Source organism: Cricetulus griseus, chromosome 4 (assembly GCF_003668045.3).
Source record: "Cricetulus griseus strain 17A/GY chromosome 4, alternate assembly CriGri-PICRH-1.0, whole genome shotgun sequence".
NCBI lineage: Eukaryota > Metazoa > Chordata > Mammalia > Rodentia > Cricetidae > Cricetulus > Cricetulus griseus.
In genome coordinates, this window is record NC_048597.1 from 80,643,230 (window position 1) to 80,665,064 (window position 21,835).

General features: G+C 49.1%; 1 protein-coding gene across 4 annotated transcripts in view; it reads right to left on the bottom strand.

Moving 5' to 3' along the window:
- Tecpr1 (tectonin beta-propeller repeat containing 1) overlaps nucleotides 1–15,886 on the bottom strand; it is a 28,680-nt gene extending 12,794 nt beyond the window's left edge. For 3 of the 4 annotated variants that reach the window (XM_027413608.2, XM_027413607.2, XM_027413609.2), the window contains exons 1-11: nucleotides 15,749–15,886; nucleotides 11,421–11,655; nucleotides 11,150–11,332; nucleotides 10,818–10,940; nucleotides 10,200–10,325; nucleotides 8,039–8,213; nucleotides 7,849–7,949; nucleotides 6,408–6,509; nucleotides 4,516–4,661; nucleotides 1,850–2,355; nucleotides 849–994 (exon numbers count right to left, since the gene is read on the bottom strand). In XM_027413608.2, the coding sequence (XP_027269409.1) occupies nucleotides 849–994; nucleotides 1,850–2,355; nucleotides 4,516–4,661; nucleotides 6,408–6,509; nucleotides 7,849–7,949; nucleotides 8,039–8,213; nucleotides 10,200–10,325; nucleotides 10,818–10,940; nucleotides 11,150–11,332; nucleotides 11,421–11,645 (1,833 nt within the window). In that variant the 5' untranslated portion in view covers nucleotides 11,646–11,655; nucleotides 15,749–15,886. Of the gene's footprint in view, nucleotides 1–848; nucleotides 995–1,849; nucleotides 2,356–4,515; nucleotides 4,662–6,407; nucleotides 6,510–7,848; nucleotides 7,950–8,038; nucleotides 8,214–10,199; nucleotides 10,326–10,817; nucleotides 10,941–11,149; nucleotides 11,333–11,420; nucleotides 11,656–15,748 lie in introns of those variants that run through there. The other variant, XM_035443156.1, reaches the window with a different exon arrangement.
- Between the last annotated feature and the right edge of the window lie 5,949 nt (nucleotides 15,887–21,835).

Sequence of the window (21,835 nt, forward strand, 5' to 3'; positions counted from 1 at the left end):
TTCTCTCTTCCATTAAAGATGTCAGTGCCACAAATGAACACTAGGTGGCTCCAGATACACAGCTGTCTCATCAGCTTAGTGAGGACACATCCTGAGTCCATGTTCTGGATAGGGAAACTGAAGCTCAAGGAAGAGGTCACACTTGGCCAAAGTCTAAGAAGTCAATGCTAGTGATAAAAGTCTCAGGTGCACAGGCCACAAGCTTCTGGGTCAGTCTAGGCCAAAGCTTCTTGTGTTCTATATAATTTCTCTTTCCCTGGCCTGACTATGGCATCTGAGGTTGGGTCTCTGCCTCCGAGGGTATGGAGTATGCCAAGGAGGGTGACCTTGGGGAGGGCAGTGACTGTCTAAAATTCCATCCTGACCCAATTCATCAAAATACCACAACTGGGAGTTTAGGCTCCTGGAAGGGGACAGACAAGGTTGACATGGTTTGCCTTTCTCCTCCCTGCCCACCGTTCTCTCAGGATGCTTGTTTCCCAGGGCCCACAGGGCATCCTGAAGGTGGTGGGACCCCAATAAAAGTCCTTCAGGATAGATGAATAAACCACCAACTAGATTCCTTATCCTTGGATCTGCTTTGGGGCCTGGAAGCACTGCTGGGCAGGTGGGACAACGTGTCTACTCTTAACACTGCATCAGGGCTGGCATACAGCAAACACGCAATCACTAAATGAGCAGCTGTGATGTGCCTGTGACTCCAGCACTCAGGAGGCTGAGGCAGTTGACTGACCAATGTGATGTTAGCCTGGGATACAGAATGAGTTCCAGGCTAGTGCGGGGGCACAGTGAGACCTTATCTCTAAATAAACACACAGAAAGAGTGTGGCAGTGCCATCTGGGCCTACCTGTTCCACAGCCTGCTCGTAGTGCCTGAAGCTCTCCAGCTCCCTCTTGGTCCTCTCTGTGAGCTGCTGGAAGATCTGTTTCCTCCAGGCTGCGGTCTGGGCGGGTGTGATGGACAGGGACAGCGTCTGCACTGAGGGGGACAGCCCTGCAAGAGGCCAGAGCCTCAGGCTAGGTGCTATCATGCTTGAAGCTGGACAAGAGGGAGTGTGGTTCCCTACACCCCCATCCCTCTGATGGTCTATTTTGATGGGACCTAGGCCCAGTGAAGGAGTTTCAAGCAGAGATGGGCGGACCCACCTTGAATGTGGGGTGGCACCATCCCATGAGCTGGGGCCCCAGCCTGAATGAAAAGGAGAGACAGCATCTATCCCTGTTTCTTGACCGTGGAAGCAATGAGACTCTCCTCCACCACAAGGGACTACAACCATGAGCCAAAATAAGCTCTCTGTCCTAAACTTTCCTTGGAAGGTGTTTTGTCCCAGCAGTGAGAAAGGGAATGTCAACAATCCCTAAATCAGCCTTAAAATTTTTTTATTTTCATTCCTTCCTTCTCTTTCTGTGTGTGCTGATGGTGGGGTATCTTTTCTCAATCATTTCTCCATCTTTTTTAAAATTTTTTTGAGACTGGATCTCTCACTATTGCCTGGCCAGTAAGCCCCCAACACTAGGGTTTCAGGCATATACTGCCACCTTCCACTTTTATTATGGGTTCTAGGGATCTGAACTCAGGTCCCCATGCTTGCACAGCAAGCACTGTACCCACTGAGCCATCTCCCCAGCTCCAATCTATCTGTTCCAACTTACAAACTGTTCTGTGAGCCTTCCTGCCTGGAGCCTCGGAAGGCCAGAGACTGGCCCAGGGTCTTGGTTAAGGTTGCTGAGCACAGAGCCTTCAGGCAGGGTGGTGAATCTGCTGCAGCCCTCAGGCAAACCTATACCCTCCCCATGCAGCTGCAGACACGGGTGTCTTTGTGTACACCAGTCCCGTGAGCACCCTTACCTGACTGGACAGTGAACCACTTGAGCACAGAGCAGGCCTCCACTGAGCATCCACCTCCAGACACCCAGGCCCATAGAGGATGGTCATCTGCCCCATAGGGCTCCTCCATGCCCAGTGGGAAGAGCCCCAGGGAGGAGAGGCCCGTGGTCTCAGGAAAGCCTGTAGATGGCTGGCTAGACACCCTCTTGGGCTCCTTTAGGTCAATGTTGGTCCAGGGCAGCTCAGCTGGTGTGGAGGCTGGGCCATGGCATTCATCAATGCCAGATGCCTCAGGGGCCTTCCCTTTGCTGTCATCTGGGCAGGCACTCTCCATGGTTTGCTCAGTGCTCCCGCTGGTCTCAGGGCCCTTGGACAAGTTCCCTTTAAGGTTCCTGGAATGGTCCACAGATTCTCTGGGGAGAAGCTGTTCGGGACCCTGTCTCTCCACTTCTGAGGAGGCATCGGTGTCACTGGGTGCAGATTCAGTACCACTGCCCCTCACCTCATCCCCGAAGAAGCAGCCAGCGCTGGGGATGGAATAGGACACACTCACTTTCTGTTGGAAGACGTGCTTTACCCTGTAACTCTGTGGATGCAGCCACATCACAAGCCCCCTGAGCTCTTGTCTACTGCTCCTGCACAGCACACTCTGCTTCCAGGGACTGGAAGACCCCAACATATCCCAGACTAAAGGGTTGAGGCAGGGCATGTATTTGTTGTTGTTTTTAGGTGGGCTGGGGATGTAGCTCACTTGGCAAAGTGCCTGGGAAGTCCTGAGTTTGGATCTTCAGCACCACATAAAACTGGGTGCACGCCTGTCATCCCAGTTTGAGGTAGAGGCAGGAGGATCAGGAGTTCAAGGCCATCCTCCAGTACACAGACAGACTATATTCTATGTTGTCTGGAACTCACTCTGTAGCCTAGGCTACCCTTGAATTTACAGCAATCCCGAATACTAGGATTACAGACATATACTACCTGGAGTTCCTTGTTGCTTTGTTTTGTTTTGGAGACAGGGTCTCATGTATCCCAGGGCTGGTCTCAAACTCACTATATAACCACAGATGACCTTAAATGCCTGACCCTCTTGCCTCCACCTTACAGATGCTGGGATTACTGGTGTGTACAACCATACCCAGTTCACATGGTGCTGAGGATGGACCCCAGAACTTCATGCACCATAGGCAAGCACTGCTCTAACTGAGCCACATTACAGGCTCTCTGGTATCTCTTTGATGAAGGGAAAATACATCTGAGAGTTTTTCTTCTTCTATTTTTGTTGTTGTTATTATTATTACTGTAGGAATGAGGATTAAATCTAGGGCTAGAGAAGTGATCTAACAAAGAGCTAGACCTTCAGCCCCTTCCTATTTAATTTTTATTTTTTTGAGGCAGGATTTCTCTGTATAGTCCTGGCTGTCCTGGAACCCGCACTGTAGCCTAGGCTGGTCTTGAACTCACAGAGATCTACCTACCTTTGTCTCCCGAGTGCTGGGATTAAAGACATGCACCACCACTACCCAGCTGTACTTTTTTTTGTTTTTCGAGACAGGGTTTCTCTGTGTAGTTTTGGAGCCTGTCCTGGAACTCACTCTGTAGACCAGGTTGGCCTCAAACTCATAGAGATCTGCCTGCCTCTACCTCCTGAGTGCTAGGATTCAAGGCACACACCACTGCCCAGCTGTACTTTAGTATTTTAAAATGACCTCACTAAATTACCTTTGTGGGTAATCTGAACTCCCTCTGTAGTCCAGGCAGCCCTTAAACTTGTGTTCCTCCTGCTTTAGCCTCTGACTGATGGGCAAGTGCTTCCATGCCCAGCTAAAGTTGACCTTTCTGTTGTTGCTGTTTTGAAACAGGGTATTAGCATCATATTCACTATGTAGCCAAGGATGACCTTCAATTTGACCCTCCTGCCACCACATTTCCCCAAGCCCTGGGATTACCATCTCTGGGCTACACTGACTACTTTAAAGCATACAATTCAATAGCATTTTGCACACTTAAAACTTTGATACACTGTTACCATTCCCCAGTGTCTTGGTTAGTGTTAACTGTCAAGCTTAGAATCAGCCATTTGGGAGGTGACTTTCAACTGAGGAATTGCCTAGATCATACTGGCCTGTGGACAAGTCTGTGTGTGGAGGGGAGTCTTGATATTAATTGATGTAGGAGGGCCCTGCCCACTGTGGGCAGCGCCACTCCCTGGGCAAGCGGTCCTGGGCTATATAAGGAAGCTAGATAGGCAAGTGCCTGTGGGCGAGCTGGCGAACAGCGCTCCTGCATAATTCAGACTGTAATTCCTTGCTTGGCTAGAACTTCTTTGGTCAGAGGTAATACTCAATATGTAGGCCATCAAGCAGGCCTGCCTTCAAGTTCCTGTCTTGACTCCCTCAATGATGGACTATAGCCTGTAAGATGAAATAAACCCCTTTCTCCCACCTAAATTGCTTCTGTTTATAGAGTGTTTTATCACAGCGATCTAGATATGATTAGGACACCTAGCTACAGAACTGTTTCTTTTCTTTTTGTTTTTGTTGAAACAAAGTCTCACTGTGTGGCTCAGGCTTGTTTAGAACTCACAATCTTCTGATAGAGACGGATTTTCTTGCAGGTCATTGGCCTTGCACCCCATGAGGCCACAGTTGTCCCACCCAACTCCTCTGTGCCCTGCTCCCCTGTATCACCTGAGGAGACTGGATGAGCTGCCAGAGTGTGACCGGTCACTTTCTCGGCCCACAATGATGGCCTTCCATGTTTTCCCACTGAGCTCAGTGGGGGTGACGCCCTGTCGGAAGTACACAGCTCGGTCCTCACAGCTGATGCCCCAGACCTAGAACAGACAGGGTGCTGTTGAGAGGCAGCTGGACACATACCTGGAGCTCCTACCCCTTCTGCCAGGGGCTGGGGAAGAATGGAGGAGGGTCCAGGAGTGCTCAACGGGGCTGTAGGACAGGTATGCAGGTAGGACTCCCCTTATCCTGACATGGGGGGCATGCATGAGTGTGTGTCAGGGCCAGGAATGTCTGGTGGTGGGTGGTCGGTGACTGCAGAAATCCAGGCAAAAGGCTGACAGGGCTGGGAAGGGAGGGGTTGCAGCAAATCCAGGAGAATCGGAAGCCTGGTTTTGGGGCTCTCAAACTTCAGACTGAGGCTCTGGGATGACAAGGTCTAGAGTAAACAGAGAGCTGACAGATTCTGTGCTGGGACAAAGAGTCCACTGGTGCTTAACCTTAATTTAAAAATAATTTAATTATGTGTATTTTTGTGTGTATGTATAGGTGTGTGCACATGAATGCAGGGGCCCATGGAGGCCAGTAGATGCATTGGATCCCTTGGTTACAGGTGGTTGTGAGAAGCCCCAAAATGGGTGCAAGGAACAGAACTTGGATCTTCTGTAAGAGCAGTGTGTGCTCCTTGCTGCTCAGCCATCTCTCCAGTCTCTTGCTTTATTTTTTGAGATAAGGTGTCACATAGCCCAGGCTCACTAAAAATGACCTTGGACTTTTGATTCTCCTGCCTCTACCCCCGTAGTGCTGGGACGGTAGGCATTTACAACATACGGTTTTATGTGGCACTAGGGACCTAACCCAGGAATTATATATTTATAAGTACGAGTGTCCCTGAATGGGTTTATGTGCACAACAGGTATGCACATGCCTGCAGAGGCCAGAAGAAAGTGTTGGATCCCCAGAAACTGGAGATACAGACAGTTGTGAGCTGCCGGATGTGGGTGCTGGGAATTGAACCAGTGTCCTCTGTAAGAGTAGTAAACACTCCTAACCATGGAGCCACTTCCCTAACCCCTCATTTTCTTTTTAAAAATTATTTTTTAGCTGGGCACTGGTGGTGCATGCCTTTAAACCCAGCACTCAGGAGGCAGAGGCAAGCGGATCACTGAGTTAGAGGCCAGCCTGGTCTACAGAACAGTTAGGGCTACACAGAGAAACCCTGTATCAAAAAAATAAAAAAAGAACAAAACAACAAAAAACTCCATTATTTTAAGTGACTGTTTTGTCTGAATGTATGTCTGTGTAAAACATGTGTCTAGTGCATGCAGAGGCCAGAAGAGATAGATGGACCCTCTAGAACTGGAGTTCTAGGCAGTTGTGAACAACATGGTACTGGGAATCAAACCCAGGTCCACTAGAAGAGCAGCCAGTCATCTTAACCACTGAACCATCTCTCCGGCCCCCAAACCGCATTAATTTTTTAGGAGGAAGGAAACATGTCATACTGTAAAGATGACATCCACGAGAAGAACATGACATCACAGAGTCAAAGACAAGGAACCCAGTTCTGTCATTTAGAAATCCTTCTTCCCCTGTGACATCTCTCAGTGCTAACTTCTTATATCTAGGGTGCATGCCCCGCCCTTCCTCACCAGCAGACTGACCTGCAGGGTCCTAAGACAAGTGGCCTTGAGCCAAAGAGAGATGCCAGGACTCTAGAATCCCACCCACCCCATGCACCCTCAGACTCCTCACTGTGCCCATCTGGAATCCCTGCTGGGGGAGAAGGGACAGTAGGGTGGCAGATAAGCTGTATTAGGAGTCCCACGAACCATATGCAAATCTACCTGGTCATTCAGGCCCACGTTCACCATTGTCATTTCTCCAACCATCTCGATCCAGCTGGTGCCACAGGGGTTGTGAGAGTTGACACCCCTCCGGAACCATACCTGGAAAATGAGAAAGAAACATGTATCCCTGGAGATCTTTGGAGACAGAGGTGTGTGTGTGTGTGTCTCTTTGTGTCTGTCTGTGTGTGTGTGTCTGTGTGTGTGTGTGTGTGTCTGTCTGTGTGTCTGTCTGTCTCTCTGTGTGTATGTGCCAGCATGCAGATATGTGTGCAGGACAGAGGACATTCCACAAGTGCCATCTACCTTGTTTCTTTGAGACAGGGTCTCTCACCAACCTACACCTTGCCAAGTAAGCTTGGCTGGAGGGCCTGGCAACTCTAGGGATCCATCTGTTCCCATCTCCCAGCACTGGGATCACAGGCACTGGGATACCAGCACAGCCAGCACTGGGATCACCCAGCACTTTTACATTGGTTCTAGGGCTGGAACTCACGTCCCCATGATAGCAAGACAAGTGTTTTACCAACTGAGCCACCTCCAAATCTGAGGGGAGCTTTTCATTGTATCTTTACTTATTTATTTGGGGAGAGACAGAGAGGGACACGTATCAGAGCTTGCACGTGGCGGTTAGAAGACAACTGTGGGGCTGATTCTCTCTTTCCACCATTTATGTCCTAGGGCTTGAACTCAGGTCACCAGGCTTGGTGGCAGGCACCTTTACCCACTGAATCACCTCACTGGCTCATTCCAGAAAGTCCTTTTAAGGTACTGGGTTGACAGGAACAGTCTGTGCATATATAGTTAGAATGAACCCACAATGTACAAGGCCCCAGTGCCCTTCCCCCAGCACCACAGCAGATAGGGAGATGACAGGTGGACAGACAGATTTCTCAAAAGCATATAAAACTGGCTCACTTGACTGGACCTGCCTCTGAGAAGACACAAGTGACAAAAGAGAAGAGAGAAGAAGCATTTGATTGGCCAAGGTTTCTGGCATATTGGCTTCCCATTATCTGAAATGGTTGGCCCAAGGGATGATAAACATGGTTGTTCAGCATTTTAGTCCAGACATGTGAGTGAGGGTACCATGAACCAGCATCAAACATCCTGGAGATGGGTGGTGATTTCAACAGTGGAAAAAGCTCACAGCAGGGGTTGGGGATGTGGCTCAGATGGTAGAGGAGTTGCTTGGCATGCATGATGCCTAGGGTTTGGTCCCAGCGTCAACCAGGTACGATGGTTCACATTTGTTATCTGAGCAGGAGGGTCGGGAGCTTAAGGCCAGTCTCTGCTACATACTAAGTTTAATATACCATCTCAAAAAGAAAAAAAACTTACAGGATTTATACTAATGGGCTTAGACGACCCTCACAGGAATGGAAGCCCTTGGTATTAAATGGCACCATTACTCACCCCAGCTCCAGCCCCCAACTCTTACTTTTCGGTCCTTCGTGATGGCCCAGACCACACTGACTCCCACGGAGACGTGCATGATACCGTTTTCAGACCCAGGAGGCTCCACTATGGACCAGGAACTTCCTGTCAGTCCCCAGAGAAACCCCAGGCAGCCTCCATCAGCCAAGATTCTGGAAAGGAAGCACCCCATTTCCTGTTATGGGGCTGGCTACCTTTTGGGTTGTTCCTGCAGATTCCTTCTCTGACCAGGGCTTGCCCCTCCCAGAGGGTGGCCCATATAAGGTCATGGGGTCCACAGCTGATTTGAACCACCTCCCCTGGGGTATCCACAAGAGACCAGGAGGAGCCTTCTGGGTTGGGGTGGCTGACATCCTCTCGGTACCACACCTGGAAGGAGAGAAGAAAATATGGTATTTGCCATCACCAAATCTGTCCACCTGCACAGGCCACACATGGGGGTCTCTGACACACTTGCATCCCTTCGATATGTAGACTTCCCTTCACACACACACACCTCGGTGAGAAAGCGCAAAGCCCGGATTTTGCGGGCTCTAGAGAGACCCATTCTAGTCTCTGCAGTGAGAACAGGTACAAGCAGATATTCCAGTGCTAGCATGGGGCGCTCAGCAGCTCCTAGGCAGTCCATGACACTTGTGCCCCCTAGTGGCAATGTGGGCCCAGGACACCTGTCACGAGGGAAGGCAGGGTCTCGGCGGTTTAAACACGGGAAACCCAATGACTAAAATGTCTTCTTTTTCTCTTTAGCCTGAACAATGAAATTCCTCTTTCCCCACTTCATCTTTGCTAAGGATTGTTGTCCATTACTTTCTTGATGGTAGCAATTCTGACTCCGGTGAGATGGACTCTCAAAAGTCGGTGTGTGTGTGTGTGCGCATGTTCATATTTGTGCATGATCATGGACGGATAGGACCTACAGAACAGGATCTGTAGCTGGGATTGACAGCACATGCCTATGCAGTTGGTTCAGTTCGGGAAAAGAGGTTAGGGAAGATGGTTCCACAGAGCCATCTTCAGAATAGGGACCCTGACTTCTCTGGTCTTGCTAACCTACCCTTATGACCGGCCCTGCGGGACCAGCCCCGGGAAGCCTCCCTTTTGCTACCAAGAAGGCAGCTTCAGGGAACAAGTCTCTTCCTTCTGAAGCACAGGGTCCTGGGGCCACCTCTCCTGGAGCACAGGAGTGGTGATGGGTGTAGTGGCTCACAGCTGATACTTGGGGACGCAAAAACAGGTGCACAGGTGTGTGGCTCCTACTCTACCTTCTCTCTGCATCCAGGTGGGATGTCTTAAGCTAGTGCTCTCACACAGCCTGCCCCTCTCCACCGCTCCCACCTGAATCGTCCTCTCCACCATCCTTCAGAGAGGCTCAGAAGAAATGATTGTGGTTCATCTGACCCTGAGAAAGCACAACCCCAGCCCAAGGTAAACCTGCTAAAAACAATCTGCTTTGACTGTTTCAAAGTCAGTGGAGACTTGTGGTTAATGTGGCTAATGCAGGAGTTACTGAACAATCATAAAATAAGCCCCAAAACCATGAGGAAGGCATCAGACTCCTATGCTTGGGACCATCTGTGTTCCTGTTGCCATCCAGGCTTGGTGTTTTTCACAAACTCTCTGAGAAAAAAATTTCTCTCCAAATATGCATCTATCTATCACCTACCAATCTACATACCTCCATCCATCCATCCATCCATCCATCCATCCATCCATCCATCCATCCCTCACCATCCATCTATACACCTATGATCCATTCAGCCACCATCAATCTACCCCCTACCCACACAACATGCATCCAACCACCCATCCAGTCAATCAACCACTTGACACACTCTTCATCCCCCTACTCACTTCCCATTCGTCCACGCCACCCATCATCCATTCAACCTTCCACCCGCCCATCTATTCACTCACCCACCATCCATTTGTCCAACCACTGACCTATCCATCTACCTGTCATCTATCCACCCACCCACCCACGAGTCTTCTGTCATTTATTCACATCTACTTACCACCCATCTATACATCATCCCTCCATCCATATACCCACCGTCATCCATCGAGCTACACACTATCAATCTATCCACACAGCAGGAAGCCACCCACCCATACATCCACAATGCTCCTGGAGACTGGAGGAAGGAGCTGGCAGGGAGCCCAGAATCTGTCCAAGGAGACAGAATTGATTACATCTGAGCCCAAAGTGGGCTAGGAGGAGGGACAGGTCCCAAGGCTTCCGGGGACAGGAGGCAATGAGCTCTCTTCCTCCACTTTGGGGAACCCCTGCACCACTCCAGCCCACAGCCGGCCTCCTTTGCCATGTCAAATCCTGGGCACTGTGGTAGTGGGACTTACCTTTCCCTGCAGGGACACAGCCCACACTGACAGGCGGCCCACAGGTTCCTCTGTGATCTCCCACCCTCCCACAGACAGGTCATTGAAAGGGTCAGGGAGTTCCTTGGGGTCATCCTTTGAGGGAATCTGAAACAAAGGGGTGAGAAGAAATTGCTGTCATTACCTGGTGACCTGCACTATGTCACTGTCCCTCCCCTGCCTGACTCTCCTCTAGTTCTTTCACCCTCAAGTGTGGTCTAGACTGCATGACTTCATGAAGAAGGCAGCCACAAGACTGCAGGTCTGTGGACTTGGCCATGGATGTCCTCTGTTCCCCTCATCAGACGCCAGATCCAAGCCACTGCTTTTGAGTTGAGTCATGGAGACAACACTAGTGCCTTAGTCAGGGAGGGGAAGCCTAAGGAAGGACAAGTTCTAAGCCTAACTTTGGCCCCTATGTGGCCATCTCCCAAATGGGGGGATTTGTAGGGCTACAAGGCTCTGTGACAGCAAACAAATCAAAGGCCAAATCCTAGGGTGGGTATGGTGTCCCCTTCTGCCCCGGTGGGGGAGGAAGATGCCTCCCCTTCTATCAGGGACCCCACGCCCCACCCCCATGTCCCATGTAGGCACAAAGACCTTGGCCCAGGTGTCCCGGGATTTGTATCTCCTATACCGGATCCACTTCCGCCTCCGAACGCATGAATTCCACTTCTTCTCTCTAGTGTAGGTGGCTGGGAAGTCCATAGCGTATGTCCACCCCTGAAATACCAAGGTTGGAGCCTTATCTGGCTTGCCGGGGGAGGGAGTGGGATCTGAAGAGATGGGAAGGTGGAGGAATAAAGGGAGGAAAAGAGGAAATAGGGTGTCCAGTCCCATAGCAAGCAAAGGTTGGACACCAACAGGGAGGGTGGCACTGGGGGACAAGCTGAGCCCAACAGGCATCCATGGAGGGTACTGAGTTCACCTACCCCTTTCTCGGTGGGCTCCCCTCCAAAATTCTCATCCACGTACCAGTCTGATTCCCATTCCCAGTGTGGCGAGGGCAGTGCTACCCCATCCAGCGGCCGATGCTGGAGCCCACTCACGTCACTCCACGACCAGCGGTCACTCGGCAGGAGCTTCTCACAGAAGCCTCCCATGGGGTTCCAACGCTGAGGCCAGGGGACACAGAGATGGTGTTAGGAACTAGCCAGATGGGAGTGGACCACATCAGAAATCCCCCCCCACACCCAGCACTACCTGATTCTCATAGGCCTCCTCTCGGTGGCGGATGGGTACATCGCTGGAGCACACGTACAAGTAGACCTGGTTGTCGCAGGCGATGCCCCAGCAGCACTGAGTGGCTGCACTGACCCGCTTGAACTCCATCTGGACATCCTTGCAAAGCTCCCAGTACTGGCCAGCCGTGGACAAGGTATAGACTCTCCCGAACAGGTCCACTGCCCACAGCACAGAGGTGGGCATGGCCACAGTGCTGTGGGGAAGACAGGGACAAGCAAAAAGGTTATCAGTGTCATGGCTCTTGGACCAGGGACATCACGGGAACCCTCTGTGGTGGTGACTGTATCATGCCACATGTGGCAAAATGAGGTCCCAAGAGACAAGCAAGCAGTCACTATAGCAACCAGAAGCACAGCAGCAAAGTGTGTCTTCCAGTATAAACTTCTTTCTTTGCCTCTTCTTTCTCATTAGGGGGATGCTTTGCCTCTTTAAATTGGAGTCAGGGTCTCATGTACTCCAGGGTTGATCTCAAATTTTCTCTGTAGGTAGGATGCTCTTGACTTTTGATCCTCCAGCTGCTACTTCCCAAGTGCTGAGATTACAGATGTGCCCTACCACACCCAGTTCATGGTGCTTCCTAGCATGCACCAAGTGCTGGGTTTTATCCTCAGCATCCTACAGAGTAGGTGTTGTGGCTCCTGCCTGTGATCCCAGCACTCAGAAGGAGGAGCTGAAGGACTACCTAGGATATTTGAGAACCTGTCGAGAGAGTCTAGCCTAGGAATTGGAAGTACTGGGGAGAGAGGTAAGTTTATTTAGGGACCGCAAGGCTGTGCCAGGCTGCTCTACTCTTGCAGTCTGCCACAGGCACGGGGGCGCTCCAGAAGGTATTGCCAATGTCAGGAGGACTGGAGATGGAACAAAACTGAAAACAGGAGCATCTGCCTCAGGCAAAACCAGCTCTTTTGGAACCTAGTGAGCCTCATAGACACAAAGGAGAATGTAGGCTGCAAAGGAAGCAGCCAGCAGAGGGGATATGCAGCAGGAAGCCAGGGGCAGGCAGGGACAAGTTTCGAGAAACATCCAAGACCTGAAGTAGAGAGAGAGACTCCGGGAGGGAGGTTGACCATCAGAATGGAGTGATTTTGGGGAGTATAAGGGGGAAATGGAGTGTTCCCACAGAACCAATGACCTCTTCAACTGCAGGGGCTTTCTCTCATCCTCTCTAACACACACACACACACACACACACACACACACACACACACACACACACACACTCTCACATGCACACAGACACACATTCACACATACATTCAGGCACACATGGGGATGGGGTGAGAATCAGGATACTAGCTTTCTGAGATCATCCAAAATGTGTCTCTGTCTAGAGACCTTAGTTGGAGCCCCAGAAGGCACCTTCCTTCCTCTAGGCCAGGCTTGAAGGTCCCTCTACCCCCTTCACAGTGACTATTGAGAGTTGCCAGAATCCAGAGCACCGGAGTTTTTGGCCTGGCTCCATTACTTCTTTTCTTCATTATTTTGATTGTTGTCTGTTTTTATTTTGTTTAGAGATAGGGTCTCACACAGCTCAAGGTAGCCTCGAACTCACTGTGAAGCAAAAGATGATCTTGAACTCCTGACTCCATCTCCCGAGTGATGGGCTTACAGGTGTGCACCCCCACAAGTGGCTTCCAACATCACCAAAGCTAACTATCCTCTCTGTGCCTTGACTGTGTGTAATAATGTGTGACAATCAGAAAGGAAGAGTGACCTACTTCCTAAGAACTAGGTAAGGTAACACAGACACCGAACTTAGCATGACCTTTGTGACTGCCACTGATGTCACTATCGCTTGATACACAACCATTAATGCTCATCTCAGGCCGGCAATGGGATTTTGACCTCCTGAATACACATAAAAGTAGAAGTAGAGAACTAATTATGCAAAGTTGCCCTCTGACAATTAGTATATGCACACACACAAATTAACAAATAAAAAGCAACTTTTAAAAAAATAAAATAAAATTCAAGCCATCCAAGGTGGCACATTCTCGTAGTTCCAGCATATAAGGGGCAGGAATAGGATGAGAAGTTCAAGGCCAGCCTAGGCTACATAGTAAGGCTCTGTCTCAATCCCCTCTCCTCCAAAAACAATTCACAATTCAAGGTATAAACAGCCAATTAAGTCAAGCTGAGCCTGAAGGTTGAGCTCAAAAGGTAAAGATGTATTTGAAACATTTTCCTTGAGATAAATGACTAAGCAGTAATTTTCTTTCAGACATAATTGAACCTTCTGGGCAGCTAATGGAAGAATACACTGCTGTAGAAACAGGGGGGAATGGGGGCTGTTTTTACAAACTCCCTGCTGAGTGGGGACTCAGGCACTAGCCACACCTGAGCTAAAGGCCACATAGGGCAAGTATCCTTAGCCAACCACAACTCCTTTCTGCCTCCACAGGATGTTCCCCCAACTTGTCACATGCCACTTCCTGTGAGATCACCATGCAACCTGGCTTGGGTCTCTAGATCACAGGACTCTTGAAGTGGGTGTGTGGAGGTCTTGTGATTCTGGGATCCTGAGATAGCATTGTTTTTGCAGAAGGGAAGGGATAGAGGGGACATCTCCCACGGAAGCAACCTCTACTTCACCACAAACCTCTAAAAACAAATGTAACTTGGTCCTTCAGTCACTTGGTTAAAAAGACTCGACACCACAAAAGCCATCTGCCTTTCTGGGTCACTTTATTCACAGATCCCTTCAGAGACCAAAAAATAGCCTGGTGTAGTGGCACATGCCGTACTCTCAGCACCAGGAAGGCAGGATTGCTGTGAGTCCAGGCTAGCTTGGCCTAAATAGTGAGCCCCCGTCTCAAAAAACAAAACAAAAACAAAAACAATGACGGTTGGGAGGATGACTTAGTCAGTCAAGTGCCTTGTAAGGGGAGGACCTGAGTTCAACTCATGTTAAAAAAAAAAAAAAGTGTGGCCGGGCGTTGGTAATGCACACCTTTAATCCCAGCACTCAGGAGGCTGAGGAAGGCGGATCTCTGTGAGTTCGAGGCCAGCCTGGTCTCCAGAGTGAGTGCCAGGACAGGCTCCAAAACTACACAGAGAAACCCTGTCTCAAAAAAACAAAACAAAACAAAACAAAACAAAAAAGTGTGTCCTAGGGGTTGGGGGAGAGGTGTGGTCAGCATGATTGGGTAAAGATACTTTATGTCAAACTGGACCACCTAAGTTTCATCCCTGAGACTCACACATCAGAAGGAGAGAACTCAACACCTGCCATGGCAATCTCGAGCACACACACACACACAATAAATAAGTGTAAAATAAAATTTCAAGTGAGGCATAATGACACTTGTTTATAATCCCAGAGGTGGATCTTTGGGGCTCCCTGGCAGGGCGCCAGTAAGTCTAGCTAATCAGTAGCCTCAGGCTGCTGAGAAAACCTGTCTTTAAAAAACCAAGGTAGGTGGTGCAGGTTGACCTCTGGCCTCCACTCCCTAATGTGCATCTGCACACACAAAGAGGTTTTTAAAAAGCCCAGGGCAAGTAGGGGGTACATGTCATAAAAGCCACAACACTGCAGAAGGCAGCATCCAAATGTTTACTTCCCCCAATCTATCTTAGGGCTCCCTCTTTCTCTATGAGGCCCCCGCTCCTATCTGGTGTGCACTGGCTATTAAAGTTGTTTTCAGACTGCCAAGTGCAGGGACTACTCCAAAGCGACATTAGGGTTAAAAGAGAAGACAGGAAATAGCAGAGCTTGTATGGGAGTGGGGGCCCTTCCTGAAGAATAAATAGAGTCCGCCCAGCTCCAGCGGGCAGGAGGCATCCTGGCTTTTATCCAGTTCCTGCACTTGGGCGACAGGTGGGTCCCCTGCACTGCCATCAGGAGCATATGTCGGAGCTGTAGGGCCCTGACCATCTGCCTACACTAATCCCAGGAAAAGCAGATTTGCTTCAAACAACGTCAAGGGAGAAGGCCCCAGGACGCTCCATTTCTCTAAATCATTCAGACATCAGCGATCGGCTTCTTCAAATCGCTGCGGTCCTAAGGCTGCAGTGGGGTGTGCTGTGACCCAAACGCCCGGGGCCGACGTTTGGGGGTTCGAGGCAGGGGGTGGGAGCGGTGCCTTGAAGGTGTGCAGCAGAGAACACAGGTATTCTCCCTCTCCCTCTATTGATCGTCCCAGCAAACGCAGCCAATGGAGGAGGGGTAGCGGGAAACTGGAAGCACCTCTGCTCTGAGCCGCCCCAATCTTCCCGGATAGGAGTCCTCACGGTCCTGTCGCCGACGCGACGAAGACACCGTTACGAGGACACCGCGCTGCACTTACCTGAGCCCACGCCCGGCGGGGCAGGTTCCTAGTGGATGCTCCTGAACTCCTCTCCACGGCTTTAGCTACGGCCCGGCCCTCCCCCGGCCTCAGGCGAGAGGGCGGGCCGGAAGCAATGGTCAGTTCAGCTCTGATTGGGCAGACTCACAGTGACGCGACTGCCTGGGAGCTCTGGATAGAGTGCTGCGCTGGGCGGGGAACTCACCCGCGCTGGGTCGGTGCGCACGCGCACTTCCGAGGTCGCCCCTGATCCCGCGGGCGTGCGGCGTGCGCGGAGACAACACTCTTGTTGCTGCGTCCCCTCCCTCAGGACCCAGCTTCGGGAGCGGAGCAGGCCGGTGTAGACGCGAGAACCTCAGGCGAGAAGGGGGGCCGGGAGCGTGTTGGAGCACCGAAAGGGGTGACTTGAGGAACGTGGGCGTGTGGGGGCGCGCCTGGCCTGGGACCCGCAGAGGAGGACACGTGACTCGGTGGTTTCCTCGGAACTAGAAAGTAGCCCTGAGTACAAACTTTAATGTTTTGGGGAGGAATCCTGGAAACGTGACTTTAGTGACTGTACCGTGGCGTCAGGGTATTTATCGCTCCGTCTCTTGGGGTTGCCGTTGATTACTTAGCTCGACGGCGCATAATATTAATGTCGATGTGTTGATGACTTGCAAGAATTCCCTCCCTGGAGAGAGGTTTAAAAAAAAAAAAAAAGTCTTCCTATTCCTCATAAGGCCCCAATGACAGATCAAACTGATTGCCCCAAAGTTCATCCTGTGGAACCACTGAGTTTCTGGAGCGTGAATGAGGGATTGCCTACAAAAGTGAGTGACCCTAAAGTTGGGCGCCTGAAAGTCCCTACCGGTCATGGCTGATGGCTTCCCCATAGTCAGTGTACTCCAGCTCCTCCTAAGATCCCATGCAATTAGGCAGAATGACATATAAATGGCTAGGGGGAGAAGCTGAAAGCTCTGGCCCAGTGACCCTTCCCATCTCTTCTGAGGGAGCTTCAGCAGTCTGGCCCCCAGCACGCATAGGTGATCTGATGACCATGGCAAATGACCAGCACCTCATTCTGCAACACACTTTGACCTCCTCAATAATCCAGAAAGGCTGAGAGCCTCAGCTCTTTACTTTCCTTACTCTTTACTACTTTACTTACCTCTTGAGTTTATGGTCTGATATAGCAGGTTTTGCTCTGCCACATGCTTCTTCCATGGTGTGCTGCCTTGCTAGGGACCTCAGAGCAACATAGTGAGCCACGAACTCAACAAAATTGTGGCCAAAATAAACATTTATGTATTTATTTTTGAGACAAGAGTTTTGGTATGTAGCCCAGGCTGACCTTGAACCCATGTCATCCTGCCTCAGTCTCCCAAGTGCTAGGATTACAGGTGTGCACCATCCATCACACCCAGCAACCTTTCCTCTTCATTAGTTATCTCAGGTGTTTGTGCAGCAATGGAAGACTGACTACGCACCCTCCTCCTTTCTGGGTTCTTACACTTTTATGTGTACCAGGGTTTTCTCTGCATTTAGGCCTAAAGAGGCCAAAAAGGGGCATTGGATCCCCGGGAACTTGAAGTTGTGAGCCACTATGTGGGTGCTGGGAACTGAACCTAGGTCCTCTACAAGAGCAACGATGCTCTTACCCACTAAGCCTTCTCTTTAGCCCTGTCTTGGCTCTGATCCGTTTCTGAGGAAGCAGATGTCATGTGCGGGAAGCCTGGGACAGACATCTCCAGGGGAAGGAAAAGCAGAGGCTCCTTGTGAATACTGAGTAGGTTGGTGGCACCAGCACCAGTGAGATTGACACTGGTGGATTCAGCGTGGAGATAGGGGGATAACTCTTTAAAAGCATAAGGTCTCAGAGAGGAAAAGAGGCTCAGGTCCTTGTGCACCACACAAGCTTTAGTGTGGTCATAGGAAGATCTGGGGTCTGTTGTCTGTGACACTTGTAGTTGTCTTCTATGTCCGAAGTTTGCTCATTGAAAAGCACTGATGAGATCACAGAGGCCCCAAGCAAAGCTTGTGTGCTGTCCTGACCTGTGGGCCCACACCCTCTCCCCTCCCTGGCCTTTCGAATTTTGCAGAGTTGGTTTTCTTCCATTGTCAGGAGTTTGTTTTTTTTAGCTTTCATCAGAAAGGATAGTCATCATTTCTAATTCTGTATTTTTAAATTAGTGTCTTTTAGACGTAATCTTGTGTGTGTGTTGTGTGTGTATGCACCTGCATACAGCTCACACAGGCCTGAAGAGGGTATTAGGTGTCCTCTGCTGTCACTTTCTGCGTGTTCTTCTGAGGCAAGTGCCTTGCTTGAACCTAAGACTGACTCACTGTCTCAGGCTGAAAGCCAGCACGCCCCCAGATCCTCTTGTTTCCACTCACCCTGGGGTTGGAGTTAGAGGCATTTTCAGAGATGCCTGGCTTGTTAAGTGAGTGCTGCATTCTCAATTCTGGTCCTTGTAATTGCAGAGTAAGTGCTCTTAATATCAGAACCGTCTCTCCAGCCCCTGGTTAGTTTTAGGGTCCTTCCCCCACCCCCACCTTACAATGTTTACTTATTTTGTGTGTGTATATCTATGTACACAGGCACATGAGCCACAGCACAGGTGTGGTGGTCAGAGGACAATTTAGCGGAATTGGTTTTTTGCTTCTACTATGTGAGTCCCACATCGGATTGAATTCAGGTTGTTAGTGAGTACCTTTACCCTCTGAGCCATCTTGCTGGCATGCCCAGTTAGTTCTTTGACACTGGATCTCAGTGGGTTGTTCAAGCTGGGATGGAACTCACTATGAAGCTCAGGTTCACCTTGAACTTGCAGTCCTCGTCCTCATGAGTGCCAAGATTACAGGCTGTGCCATGACACCTGATGTTTGGCTATATTTTGACATTTTTATTTTATTATTATTATTGTGTGTGTGCATGATATTCCACAGTACCCGTGTAGAGGTCAGAGAATAACTGTAGAGCTGGTTCTCTCCCTCTCCCTTTTACGTGCATTCTGGGGATAAAACTCTGGTCACCAGGCTTTCCCAGCAAGTGTCTTTAGCCAGTCACCAACCCACTGTATTCTTTTAACTTCCTCCATACTTTGTTCTTCTTCAGATCTTGCCACTTCTCTTCTTGGCCAGATGCAGTGTGTTCAAATTGCAACTCTGTCACTTACATCATGAGTCACTCAGGCTTTGAGTCTGTACTGTAAAGCCACATTATCACTTGCCTCCTGTTGGAAGGATAGAGGAAGAAGGTATGTGGTGGCACCCAGCATATTGCTATGCCTTCTGAATCTATGGTTTTCTTAAGTGCCTTACACTTGCTAGGCATGTGCTTATTCCACCACCAAACTTCCTTCCTAGTTTTTCTATGTAATCAGATTCGGGTCAGTTGGTCATCGTTGCTCATTACCTAGTGAGAGTTCTGGAAACACTTCAGGAGAAACACTGAACTCATCATTCTCTCCCAGAATTGGCAGCTGCTGTGCCTTCTCTGCCAACATGGACCACACTCTTGAAGTATGAGCCCAAATACACCCTTCAGCCCTGGCCTCTAAATGGACCCCCACCCCACCAGTATACATGTGACAGCATACGAACAGCATGAAAAATAAATAAAAATTAAATTGAAAGTGTGTCTCTCTATCCTTGGCTGGGAAAGCTCATGGAGACTGCTCACACATGCAGTATGTGTTTGCATCCACATCAGCATATCTAAATGTGATCAAAATGTCCCAGGAAGTGGTTTTGTTTTTGTTACTGTTTTGAGACAGGCTCTTAGTATGTAGCCTTGGCTGTCCTGGAACTCACTATGTAGACCGGACAAACCTCAAACTCACAGAGATCTGCCTGCCTCTGCCTCCCAGGTGCTGGGATTAAAGGCGTGTGACACTACACTCAGCAAAAAAAGTGTTATTTTTGACTGGTGATATAGCTTACTATACACAGGGCCCTGGGCTTAATCCCTGGTTCCCCCTGGAGGGAAAAAAGAGAAAGAGGAAAATAAGAAAAGTGGGTTTTATTTTTAAAGAATATAATAATAAAAAAGTTAAACCACAAAACCTCTAAAATACAGACTAACAACCGTGGGCCAAACCTAGAAGTCAGCAATAGTCACTCAGGGTACCTGAGAGAGTTCAGGACCCTCCCTGCCTCTTTACAAAGTCCCTCTGATGTGGTGAATGAAGCAAGCATTTGACCGGCATTTATAGATTCTGCATTAGCACTGTGTTTTATTCAAATTGGCCAAGAGATAATCTCACCAGGAGCTGAAAAGGTGCAGTGGGAAGAGAAAGATAAGAGAAGGCTGGCAACTCTGAGAAGGATAAACTGATAAGGTCTGTGTTGGAAGGACAAGGGTCTTGTACTTCCCTTGTACAAGGGGTAGGAGGCGGAACCCCAGGTTAATTTACCCAATAGAGATTATGCTATAGGAGGCAAATAAAACTTGCACTCCTCCTTAATCAAGGTCCCCAGTGTGCACACACCGGTCGGCTCCCATCCCTGTGTATACACTACGTGGGAGCTAAAGGTTGCTCTTCCAGTTTGATTCTTTTTTTTTTTTTTTTTTAGGATTTTATTTATTTATTATGGATACAACATTCTGCTTCCATGTATATCTGCACACCAGAAGAGGGCACCAGATCCCATTCAAGGTGGTTGTGAGCCACCATGTGGTTGCTGGGAATTGAACTCAGGACCTATGGAATAGCAGTCCGTGCTCTTAACCTCTGAGCCATCTCTCCAGCCCCCCCCAGTTTGATTCTCACAACAGTAAAATTTCAATGTGTTAAAAAAATCAAGCTATAATTCGTGAGACAGTTTTTGTTGCTTTTGTTCTTGCAATGCCAGGGATCCTTGCACACAGTCCAGGTCCTTGCACACAGACTAGGCAAGGGTTCTACCACTGAGCTGTTATCTCTAGCTGTGGCATACTTACCTAGACAACTCATCTGGGGCCTGTTGTTGAGCACAGTGATAGAGATCTTATCTGTCAGATGTGGGAACCCCGGCTTTGATGCCTAGAAGTTCACTAGGAGAAAAACAGCATGCAAACATCTGTATTTTGTTTTTACTCAAGAAATGTAATTTGTTAAATAAACCAGTTTTTGGAACTAAGTATCTTTCCTGGTTTTCTATAATCACACGTGCACACTTGTTAAGATGGAGTTGTGGCATCAGATGTCTTCCTCTATTGCTCTCTACCTTTTAATTTTTTTGTTTGTGTGGTTTTTTGTTTGTTTTGTTTTTCAAAACAGGGTTTCTCTGTACTTCTTTGGAGCCTATCCTGGAACTCGCTCTGTAGACCAGGCTGGCCTCGAACTCACAGAGATCTGCCTGCCTCTGTCTCCCAAGTGCTGGGAGTAAAGTTGTGTGCCACCAACGCCTGGCTTACTTTTTAAATTTTATTTTGTTATTTTTCAGTTATTTTTATATTTTAAGTGTGTATATTTAGCCTGCATGTATATGCACTGTGTGTGCTGTGCCTGGTGCCTGGTGCCTGTGGAGGTCAGAAATGGGTATTAGAAATCCCAGCTCTGGGGCTGGAGAGATGGCTCAGGGGCTAAGAGCCCTGCCCATTCTTCCAGAGGTCCTGAGTTCAATTCCCAGCAACCACATGGTGACTGCCAAGCATCTGTAATGTAGTCTGGTGCCCTCTTCTGGAGTGCAGACAGAACACTGAATACATAATAAATAAATAAATAAGTAAATAAATAAATAAATAAATCTTTAAAAAAGAAAAGAAAAGAAAAGAAAAAAAGAAATCGCAGTCCTGAGAAGGGCTAGTGGATACAAAGCCCCATTCCTAACCAGGAAGCTTTTGCAGTTGATGCCTGCTGGGAAGGGAAAATCCACTTCCTCCAGTGAAGTGTCACTAGGCGTGTCAACCACATTCCAGGGCAGGCCCCATGCACAAGCGTGGTTTGCCCAACACAAAATGGACTCTATTTTTGTGGGGGTTTTGTTTCATTTTGTCATATTTTGTTTGTTTTGAGTCTCATTCTTGGTTTTGTTTTGAGAGAGAAAGAACATGAAGTTTGATAGTAAGGAAGTGGGGAGGAATCTTTGAGGAGTGGGGGAGGGGAAAGAACATGATGGATAAAC